The 11,566-nt window shown below is 45.8% G+C and overlaps 1 protein-coding gene across 6 annotated transcripts in view; it reads left to right on the forward strand.

Moving 5' to 3' along the window:
• The window catches only part of LOC115146917 (guanine nucleotide exchange factor VAV2-like), a 272,051-nt gene extending 260,901 nt beyond the window's left edge, over positions 1-11,150 (forward strand). For 4 of the 6 annotated variants that reach the window (XM_065004811.1, XM_065004814.1, XM_065004812.1 and 1 more), the window contains 11 exons: positions 1,159-1,247; positions 1,412-1,425; positions 1,629-1,650; positions 1,967-2,094; positions 2,236-2,307; positions 2,404-2,468; positions 5,129-5,245; positions 7,017-7,104; positions 7,214-7,355; positions 8,752-8,906; positions 9,151-11,150. In XM_065004811.1, the coding sequence (XP_064860883.1) occupies positions 1,159-1,247; positions 1,412-1,425; positions 1,629-1,650; positions 1,967-2,094; positions 2,236-2,307; positions 2,404-2,468; positions 5,129-5,245; positions 7,017-7,104; positions 7,214-7,355; positions 8,752-8,906; positions 9,151-9,198 (940 nt within the window). In that variant the 3' untranslated portion in view covers positions 9,199-11,150. The remainder of the gene's footprint in view (positions 1-1,158; positions 1,248-1,411; positions 1,426-1,628; positions 1,651-1,966; positions 2,095-2,235; positions 2,308-2,403; positions 2,469-5,128; positions 5,246-7,016; positions 7,105-7,213; positions 7,356-8,751; positions 8,907-9,150) is intronic. The other 2 variants (XM_065004813.1, XM_065004816.1) reach the window with 1 other exon arrangement.
• The last annotated feature ends 416 nt before the right edge of the window (positions 11,151-11,566 follow it).

Below are 11,566 nucleotides of genomic sequence, written 5' to 3' on the forward strand. Positions count from 1 at the left end.
ATCAAGACAAAGTAGATGATTGTGGACTACAGGAAAAAGAGGACAGAGTACGCTCCCATTCTCATCGATGGGGCTGCAGTGGAGCAGGTTGAGAGCTTCAAGTTCCTTGGTGTCCACATCACCAACAAACTAACATGGTCCAAGCCTTTGTGGAAAGGGCATGACAAAACCTATTCCCCCTCAGGAGACTGAAAAGATTTGGCATGGGTCCTCAGATCCTCAAAAGGTTCTACAGCTGCACCATCGAGAGCATCCTGACTGGTTGCATCACTGCCTGGTATGGCAACTGCTCAGCCTCCTACCGCAAGGCACTGCAGAGGGTAGTGCGAACGGCCCAGTACATCACTGGGGCCAAGCTTCCTGCCATCCAGGACCTCTATACTAAGCGGTGTCAGAGGAAAGCCCAAAAAATTGTCAAAGACTCTAGCCACCCTAGTCATAGACTGTTCTCTCTGCTACCACACGGCAAGCAGTACAGGAGCACCAAGTCTAGGTCCAGGAGGCTTCTTAACAGCTTCTATTCCCAAGCCATAAGTCTCCTGAACACCTAATCGAATGGCTACCCAGACTATTTGTTTTCCCCTCTTTTACACTACTGCTACCTGTACTCTACCTGTACATATTACCTCAACTAACCGGTGCCCCCGCACATTGACTCTGTACCGGTACCCCACTGTATATAGTCTCGCTATTGTTATTTTACTGCTGCTCTTTAAATACTTGTTACTTTTATTCCTTATTCTTATCCATATTTTGTTGGTTAGGGGCTTGGAAGTAAGCATTTCACTACTGTTGGTCTACTGTTGTTGTATTCGGCGCATGTGACTAATACAATTTGATTTGATTTGAAATGTGATATTTCAGTTTTTTATAACTTGTATTGTGTGTAGATTGAAGAGGGGGAAAAGACAATGTAATCAATTTTAGAATAAGGCTGTAACGTAACAAAATGTTGGAAAAGTCAAGGGGTCTGAATACTTTCCAAATGCACAGCATCCCATATGGTGCATGTTGCACAGTATATTCTATTTAGAGTGGTGTTAAGATAAAGACAGGTCCTAGCTGGTTAGGAATGATCCTGTGCAGGATTGGCTTGTCAGTGTCTGTCTTTTCCTCACCCCTGACCCCACCCCCCACCCCCACTGTCTGTGTCTCCAGGGGGATCTTCTACCAGGGGTACTACTGTTCCCGCTGTGGGACTGGAGCTCATAAAGAGTGTCTAGAGTGCATCACCATCTGCAAAATCAGTAGGTTTACTTTTACACTCAACTCCAGTACTATACATTACAGTGGAACTACACAGGTATAAGAGTAACTCCATGTGAAGTGTTACTGACAAATACTGAGTTGTAACATTTTGTTGACCGACTGCTCTTCCTCATCCTTTCTCTTTCTCTCTCATTTTTTTCAGATCCACTCGACACGGTGAGTGTCCCCACCCCCCCGCTTCTTAGACATTCACCTTTCGAAAAATGCAATCTAATGTATCATGAAGAAGTTCTCATATTGCTGTTTTTTTTTATAAATGATTGGTACATCTGTTTGGTTGTGTAGCATCCTCACGCTATAACTCCACTGTGGAGCTCCCTTATCTTGACCCTGTTATGTGTTGATCCTTCCTTTTTCAGGACCTTGGACTACCGTCATCAGGTAGGAATGCTGTGTATACAGGAAATCACACAGCACGGTGTAATGTTACTCAGTCAGAAATCAAAACGATGTACAGCAGACTTCGATAAAGATTGCTCTCAAGCTGTCAAACTAATTTGAAGTTGTTTGGAAGGTGGATTAGAGCTACAGCTCTCTGCTTCCATCTAGTGGAAGACTACAATGCAAGCGCTGATTGAGTAGACTAATACAAGCGATGGTAGTGTTGAGATGTATATGGAGAATTCTGTATAGTCTTCATAGCCCATTGGAAGAGTGTTTAGTTTATCTTACAGAATGCATTTGATCCTGACTTCAGGCCCTAAGATGGTAGCAGTAAGGAACTATCATGGGACGCCTGTTCCTCCGGGGAAGACTCCACTCTCCTTCCAGACAGGGGACTTCATCGAGCTGCTGAAGGGGGAACCTGACACCACCTGGTGGGAGGTAAAATCACTCCCTCCCCCCTATAAATAGTGACTATAGGCTATCACCTAACATACACATTCTGAGGAACATTCATATCATTATCCTATATCCATCCATAGCAGCAGAGTTGTTGTATATCACCTAGTGTCTCTCTCCCAGGGAAAGATTATCCAAACCCAGAAGAGTGGCTTCTTTCCTAACAACTGTGTAAAGCCTTGTTTGGACCCCAAGGTAAAATACCCCTCACACATACACATTAATTCACTCACTAATGATTTTACTCTATTTATGAACTCTCTAACGCTGATTTTGTTGTTGTCACCACAGCCTTTGTTCCAGTCCTTCCCCAGCCGGCAGCCCTCAAGGGAAACAGACTACTATGGATACCCCTGGTATGACCCTTCACCTTGGATACATCATACATGTTTCAAAAGTTTGGATGTCCTCATTTTGAAATGATGATTCAGTGTAGTTTGAAAGTACTATCTTCTTATTTCTCTGCAGTAAATCAATTGTATTACTGTGGTATTATGTTAGGACAGTGCATTACTATGTTAAGACAGAGCATTACTATGTTAAGACCGTGTATTACTACATTAAGACAGTGTATTACTATGTTAAGACAGTGTATTACGATTTTAAGACAGGATGTTACTATGTTAAGACAGTGTATTACTATGTTAAGACAGTGTATTACTATGTTAAGACAGTGTATTACTATGTTAAGACAGTGTATTACTATGTTAAGACAGTGTATTACTATGCTAGGACAGTGTATTACTATGCTAGGACGGTGTATTACTATGCTAGCTCTGTGTATTACTATGCTAGCTCTGTGTATTACTATGCTAGGCCGGTGTATTACTATGTTAGGACGGTGTATTACTATGCTAGGACGGTGTATTACTATGTTAGGACGGTGTATTACCATGCTAGGACGGTGTATTACCATGCCAGGACAGTGTATTACTATGCTAGGACGATGTATTACTATGCTAGGACAGTGTATTACTATGCTAGGACGGTGTATTACTTTGCTAGCTCTGTGTATTACATTTACATTTACATTACATTTAAGTCATTTAGCAGACGCTCTTATCCAGAGCGACTTACAAATTGGTGCGTTCACCTTAAGACATCCAGTGGAACAGCCACTTTACAATAGTGCATCTAAATCTTTTAAGGGGGGTGAGAAGGATTACTTTATCCTATCCTAGGTATTCCTGAAAGAGGTGGGGTTTCAGGTGTCTCCGGAAGGTGGTGATTGACTCCGCTGTCCTGGCGTCGTGAGGGAGTTTGTTCCACCATTGGGGGGCCAGAGCAGCGAACAGTTTTGACTGGGCTGCGCGGGAACTGTACTTCCTCAGTGGTAGGGAGGCGAGCAGGCCAGAGGTGGATGAACGCAGTGCCCTTGTTTGGGTGTAGGGCCTGATCAGAGCCTGGAGGTACTGAGGTGCCGTTCCCCTCACAGCTCCGTAGGCAAGCACCATGGTCTTGTAGCGGATGCGAGCTTCAACTGGAAGCCAGTGGAGAGAGCGGAGGAGCGGGGTGACGTGAGAGAACTTGGGAAGGTTGAACACCAGACGGGCTGCGGCGTTCTGGATGAGTTGTAGGGGTTTAATGGCACAGGCAGGGAGTAATCCAGACGGGAGATGACAAGTGCCTGGATTAGGACCTGCGCTGCTTCCTGTGTGAGGCAGGGTCGTACTCTGCGGATGTTGTAGAGCATGAACCTACAAGAACGGGCCACCGCCTTGATGTTAGTTGAGAACGACAGGGTGTTGTCCAGGATCACGCCAAGGTTCTTAGCGCTCTGGGAGGAGGACACAATGGAGTTGTCAACCGTGATGGCGAGATCATGGAATGGGCAGTCCTTCCCCGGGAGGAAGAGCAGCTCCGTCTTGCCGAGGTTCAGCTCGAGGTGGTGATCCGTCATCCACACTGATATGTCTGCCAGACATGCAGAGATGCGATTCGCCACCTGGTCATCAGAAGGGGGAAAGGAGAAGATTAATTGTGTGTCGTCTGCATAGCAATGATAGGAGAGACCATGTGAGGTTATGACAGAGCCAAGTGACTTGGTGTATAGCGAGAATAGGAGAGGGCCTAGAACAGAGCCCTGGGGGACGCCAGTGGTGAGAGCGCGTGGTGAGGAGACAGATTCTCGCCACGCCACCTGGTAGGAGCGACCTGTCAGGTAGGACGCAATAGCGTGGGCCGCGCCGGAGATGCCCAACTCGGAGAGGGTGGAGAGGAGGATCTGATGGTTCACAGTATCGAAGGCAGCCGATAGGTCTAGAAGGATGAGAGCAGAGGAGAGAGAGTTAGCTTTAGCAGTGCGGAGGGCCTCCGTGATACAGAGAAGAGCAGTCTCAGTTGAATGACTAGTCTTGAAACCTGACTGATTTGGATCAAGAAGGTCATTCTGAGAGAGATAGCGGGAGAGCTGGCCAAGGACGGCACGTTCGAGAGTTTTGGAGAGAAAAGAAAGAAGGGATACTGGTCTGTAGTTGTTGACATCGGAGGGATCGAGTGTAGGTTTTTTCAGAAGGGGTGCAACTCTCGCTCTCTTGAAGACAGAAGGGATAGCCAGCGGTCAGGGATGAGTTGATGAGCGAGGTGAGGTAAGGGAGAAGGTCTCCGGTAATGGTCTGGAGAAGAGAGGAGGGAATAGGGTCAAGCGGGCAGGTTGTTGGGCGGCCGGCCGTCACAAGACGCGAGATTTCATCTGAGAGAGAGGGGAGAAAGAGGTCAGAGCACAGGGTAGGGCAGTGTGAGCAGAACATTTTGACTTAGCAAACGAGGATCGGATGTCGTCGACCTTCTTTTCAAAATGGTTGACGAAGTCATCTGCAGAGAGGGAGGAGGGGGGAGGGGAGGAGGATTCAGGAGGGAGGAGAAGGTGGCAAAGAGCTTCCTAGGGTTAGAGGCAGATGCTTGGAATTTAGAGTATTACTATTTTAGGACGGTGTATTACTATTTTAGGACGGTGTATTACTAAGTGTATCTGTAGTCCTTCAAGGACCTGTGTTCCCCCTCAATGTCCCGTCAGGTTTGCTGGCAACATGGAGCGGACACAGGCTGACAACCTGTTGAAGTCCCACAGCAGTGGAACATACCTGATCAGAGAGAGGACTGCTGAGGCAGAGAGGTTCGCCATCAGCATCAAGTGAGTGTTGTTTACCATTTGCCCTAGGAAAGGTAAATAACAGGAGACTTCTCTGTATCTCTAACACTACCAAACCTCCATTCCTTTGCGTACTTTATAGTGCAAGTCACTTTATTGAATGACTCAATCTTTGTAGTGTACAGTCGTGGCCAAAGGTTTTGAGAATGACACAAATATTAATTTTCACAAAGTCTGCTGCTTCAGTGTCTTTAGATATTTTTGTCAGATGTTACTATGGAATACTGAAGTATAATTACAAGAATTTCATAAGTGTTAAAGGCTTTTATTGACAATTACATGAAGTTGATGCAAAGAGTCAATATTTGCAGTGTTGACCCTTCTTTTTCAAGACCTCTGTAATTCGCCCTGGCATGCTGTCAATTAACTTCTGGGCCCCATCCTGACTGATGGCAGCCAATTTTTGCATAATCAATGCTTGGAGTTTGTCAGAATTTGTGGGATTTTGTTTGTCCACCCGCCTCTTGAGGATTGACCACAAGTTCTCAATGGGATTAAGGTCTGGGGAGTTTCCTGGCCATGGACCCACAATATCGATGTTTTGATCCCCGAGCCACTTAGTTATCACTTTTGCCTTATGGCAAGGTGCTCCATCATGCTGGAAAAGGCATTGTTCGTCACCAAACTTTTCCTGGATGGTTGGGAGAAGTTGCTCTCGGTGGATGCGTTGGTACCATTCTTTATTCATGGCTGTGTTCTTAGGCAAAATTGTGAGTGAGCCCACTCCCTTGGCTGAGAAGCAACCCCACACATGAATGGTCTCGGGATGCTTTACTGTTGACATGACACAGGACTGATGGTAGCGCTCACCTTGTCTTCTCCGGACAAGTTTTTTTCCGGATGCCCCAAACAATCGGAACAGGGATTCATCAGAGAAAATGACTTGACCCCAGTCCTCAGCAGTCCAATCCCTGTACCTTTTGCAGAATATCAGTCTGTCCCTGATGTTTCTCCTGGAGAGAAGTGACTTCTTTGCTGCGCTTCTTGACATCAGGCCATCCTCCAAAAGGCTTTGCCTCACTGTTCGTGCAGATGCACTCACACCTGCCTGCTGCCATTCCTGAGCAAGCTCTGTACTGGTGGTGCCCCGATCCCGCAGCTGAATCAACTTCAGGAGACAGGCCTGGCGCTTGCTGGACTTTCTTGGGCGCCCTGAAGCCTTCTTCACAACAATTGAACCGCTCTCCTTGAAGTTCCGATAAATGGTTGATTTAGGTGCAATCTTACTGGCAGCAATATCCTTGCCTGTGAAGCCCTTTTTTGGCAAAGCAATGATGACGACATGTGTTTCCTTGCAGGTAACCATGATTGACAGAGGAAGCACAATGATTCCAAGCACCACCCTCCTTTTGAAGCTTCCAGTCTGTTATATGAACTCAACCAGCATGACAGAGTGATCTCCAGCCTTGTCCTTGTCAACACTCACACCTGTGTTAACGAGAGAATCACTGACATGATGTCAGCTGGTCCTTTTGTGGCAGGGCTGAAATGCAGTGGAAATGTTTTTGGGGGAATCAGTTCATTTGCATGGCAAAGAGGGACTTTGGAATGAATTGCAATTCATTTGGTCACTCAATCATACAAACTGAGGCAGCAGACTTGGTAAAAATTCATATTTGTGTCATTCTCAATACTTTTGGCCACCACTGTACATTGCCAGGAAGTTGTCATACAGTTTGGGATGCTTTTCAGAGGTAGCGTTACCTATCCTGTGATTCCTCTCTAGTCACTGCAGTACTTTTGTTTCCGACAGGTTCAATGAGGAAGTGAAGCACATTAAAGTCATTGAGAAAGACAGCTGGATCCACATCACTGAGGCTAAGAAGTTTGAGAGTCTACTGGTAATATAGCTTTCATCAATCAGTCACATAATGTTCCCTTACTACTTCTAATGCTTATATGATTAATGAAGGACCCTATTGCTTCTTCCTCTTGTGTTTCGTCTGACAGGAGTTGGTGGAGTACTATCAGTCTCATTCGCTGAAGGAGAGTTTCAAGCTGCTAGACACGACTTTACGATATCCCTACAAATCTAAAGAACGGGGGCCGGCGTCGCGGGCCAGCACCCGCTCTCCAGGTGAGCCCATCCCTGGTGAGCCTTCTTCCTCTACTCTCTGACAATACAGACATCCCTATTCAGAGTTAGTGCATGCATTCTTACAGAGTGTGCAGGGCTATGGGCACAGAATTAACTGACAGGGACAGGCTGCCGGTTTGTTTCTCCTCCCGCCCACCTCCTCCCAGAACAGGAGACACCAAGCCAGGCCAGTCATCCTGCAGGGCTCGGTCCCTCCCAGAGTCACCACTTCCCCTGACCTAACCAACCCGCCAAAGAGAGAGTGAGGGGGGAAGGCTGGGCTGGGGCTCCTGGCAGCTGTCTCAGGCCCTGAGCTGGCTGGCTGGCCAGCTGAATAGGCTCTGTTGAACACTCTCCATCATTAGATGTGTAATAAATGATTTGGCTCTGCTCTCTGCTCTGGCCAGCCTCCCACATAGTCTTTCTCCCTCTCCAGCCAGGTCCATCTGGCACAAACAACACATTTTTCTCCCTCCATTTTTCTGGTCAGTGTGTGGAAATGGATGGAGAGATGAGTGTGTGTGTGTGTGTGTGTGTGTGTGTGTGTGTGTGTGTGTGTGTGGTTTAGAGGTGTTGGAAGGGGTGTGCTTCAGGGCAGAGGATAGGGGCTGGCTGGCCAGGAGCAGGATTCAGCGCCTCTGGTGTCTTGGACATTTGTCAAGGTTGTTTTTTTAGTGTGTGAGGCATGGGTATAAAATGGAGTATTGTTTTTCTCCCTCTTGATTTAGGCTATTTTTTTCCCATGGGGACTATCTGTCCAATGCCCGGTGTGTTAGCTGGCCAGAGATCAAGGTGGCCATTGCACGCTCCCTAATGAATTTCCTTTCTCTCTCTCTTTCTCTCTCTCTCTTTCTGTCTTTCTTGTTCTCTCTTCCACTGCCTGTCTCAGCAGCCATTGGCGCTTCCTACAACTTCTCCTTCCTCAGTCCTCAGGGTCTAAACTTCTCCTCTCAGAGCTCAGCCCCCTTCTGGTCAGGTACTCTCTCCTCCCTTTTCTTCAGCTCTTGTTCTTCTTCCCTCTTCCCTCTAGCAAGCCACCTCTCCTCTCGTTTCACATCCCTTTTCATCCCGCACTCTTTCATAGCTGCTGTCGTAGGTTCTCATCTCTGTCGTCATGTGTCATCATTGTGCATTACATTGTTTGGAGCATATAGGATGTGCGACTTTATCTTTATGTGTCATCACTGTGCCATCGTTGAATGAACTGGTTTCTTTAGAAAGTCAAATTGAATCAAGGTGCAGAATCCATCTCCTCTGTATCACTCCTGCACCATCCTCTCCTCCAACCCTAATCTCCACTACTGTCTGTTAATGTTGTGCACTCTCCCACGGTCTTTATCTGTGGGCCACCAATGTGTCTGGTCTCTCTGCACTGTTATCCCACGGACTCGCTCGGATGTCATTGCTGCAGTATTCACGCCGAGGGTGGTCAGCACAGCGGTGGCCAGGTACAACTTTGCAGCACGGGACATGAGAGAGCTGTCTCTCAGAGAAGGGGACATCGTCAAGATCTACAGCAAGATTGGAGGAGACCAGGGGTGGTGGAAGGGAGAGGCCAATGACAGGGTGAGAGAGAACGAATATAGGAGGGGCTTAAGAGATGTTATTCATGATATTACAATGTTCTTACTATAGCAATTGCTGTGTAATTACACAGGTATGAGAGAGTCTTAATATACAGGGTTTCCGCAAAGTGAAGTCTACAATGTTGTCTAATCTAGCATTTGCCTCACTGAAATCTAGAAGGCTTTTCTTTAGGCTACAGTATTAGATTTTTTCCAAGTTTCTGATCTCATTGTTGACATTTCAGATTGGCTGGTTTCCCTCAACGTACGTTGACGAAGAAGGAGTTCAGTGAGGCTCTGATGTCACCACGGCCCCAGTCCAATCACATCACACCTCGCTCCACAGTCCTCAGAGAGGACTAGTTGGTTTCCAGGGAAACACCATGTGGAATACTTTTTGCTGGATACTGATTTTGCAGTGAACAACGTTTCTACTCCGGTTTTCTTCCTACTTGTACGCATCGGCTTTGCTTATGTTGTTTCTTTGTAAGATCTTGTCCTGTTTGATCTCTGTGAGGAAGTCTGTCTGCCTCTTGTTGTTCTGAAGAGGCTGACATGGACTGTGAAAAATTGTAGAGAGGCCCAACACACAGTACATACAGATACTGGGAACCTATAGTTTTATTACATAGATAGACTCCTCCTTTGTTGCAGGTCTATGGGAGGGGCTAATATAATGTATAGATAATTTATTTAACAGAGATCCTAACAATTATTGTGTGTTGTTGAGATTAGCAACACAGCAGACAAAAAGAGAAAGAACAAGACACAGGTTTGTGTCTTTTTGCTGGAAGATTTTGCCTTAGTTGTCATGGCGATGCCTTGAAGGCTTACAGGAGAGATGGAAGGAGAAATGGCCTTGCACACACACACACACACACACACACACACACATACATACACTCACACTTGCCCTTGCCTTTGAAGTGTGGTCAATGCTCACAGGATTCGCCAGCTTTCAGTCGAGCTCTACCCATCCATCCTCTACTACAGAGTGGACTATTGATGGAGAAGAAGAGAGAAGGGGGCGATGGACCATTTGGGATTGCTCCAGTCGTCAACACTCTATGTGACTGGTGCAAGAAGGGAGTTAGTTCATTCATTCGTCCCCCTCGCCGACTGAAGATAGACAGTGGCCCTCAGAAACATTGCACTGGAGTCGGGGAATTAACGGTTCCTGTCGCAGCCAAAAAACACAGCGACCCACTGAAAGGTGTAATGTTAGGTAGAATGGGTGTACAGATAGAAGGTTCACATCAGTCTCAGCACTTTACGTCTGTGGGATCTCCTCACAATCAACAGGATGCAAAAAGGGAAACTTTAAGTCAGTCACTGAAAATCTATCTTGGTGTGCAATGTTTTTGTTGTTTTTATTTTGTTTTATTTTGAACGAGACCACATTTACCTGCTGGAAACTGGACCAACCTGAATTATTTTCAAGCCAAATGCAACCTCTTTTTATTAATGTCCGCATGAACTTTAACCTAGATATTTGTATTATCAGTTTGTTTGTACCTTGCCTTATTTTACAAATGGACACATGGTACTGGGACTTTAGCAAGTTTACAATTTAAATCAAATGTTGTTGCTTTGGTGACTGGCGAAGTAATATGGCAGCTCCATGAATTACGCAGAATCAAAAAGTCAACATCATACTATGATGATCTACCTGAACATAATATGAAGGTGTCACAATATGGACATATTGTATACAGTCATACATTTTCTAGCTCCAAGGGAAAACAGTGCAGCTACACTGGATCATTGACTGAATGACCACATCCATTTAATTAGAAGATAGAGATACAGATGGCTGCCATATTCCCTGGTCCCATCCCAGGTCAGTTGCCAAGTAGGCTACCCACAATAATCTACTGACCAGAAGGATTCAAACAATGATGTTGGCTGACTAACTAAGACTGATGTGGTGGAAGAGGAAAGAGTTTCTGACCATATGTGACTGTGTGCATTCCAAAGGCCCACTACTCCCAAATACAACTCCTGCCATCTAGGATTGAAGGAGTTCATTTTGAGGGGAGTACTTGTTAGCTAGGGGGGAGGGGGGGGTGGGGTTACTTAGTCACTGTTTGTGTAGTGGAGAAACACCATTGCATGTGGTAATAGATATTTCATCTCCTGTCAGTACATCTTCAAAAAATTACTTAATCGTGTGCATTTTTTGGAACGGTCGAGTATTTCCAAAATGAGGTCTATCATGAAATAAATATTTCTCTTTCTGCCTAAATTTGATGTTTCTGTTTTATGAGCTAAATAATCTTTTATTGTTCTTTTTTTTTTAACAAAGCCTTGTCAAATACCTAATACAGTACCTAATATGTCCAGATGTCATTTGGAACTTTGAGAAGTCCGAGGGAAATGTGATGGCTTATAGGCGCCATCTTGTGGACGTCTGATGACACAACAACATGAGGAGCAGCTGTTAGCATATTGAACGTGAGAATACAACATCTGGGCTGGCTACGCATGACTAGTTTGCCCCACTTCTTCAGGTGGTAAGTCTGTACACTGTTTCACATGGCCTATTTAATGACCTTGGATGACGAATGAAGTAGTTTTTTTACACTCCCACACACACACACACACACACACACCACGCACACACACGCACGCACACACACACACCACGCACACACACACACC

Source organism: Oncorhynchus nerka, linkage group LG19, assembly GCF_034236695.1.
Source record: "Oncorhynchus nerka isolate Pitt River linkage group LG19, Oner_Uvic_2.0, whole genome shotgun sequence".
Classification (NCBI taxonomy): domain Eukaryota; kingdom Metazoa; phylum Chordata; class Actinopteri; order Salmoniformes; family Salmonidae; genus Oncorhynchus; species Oncorhynchus nerka.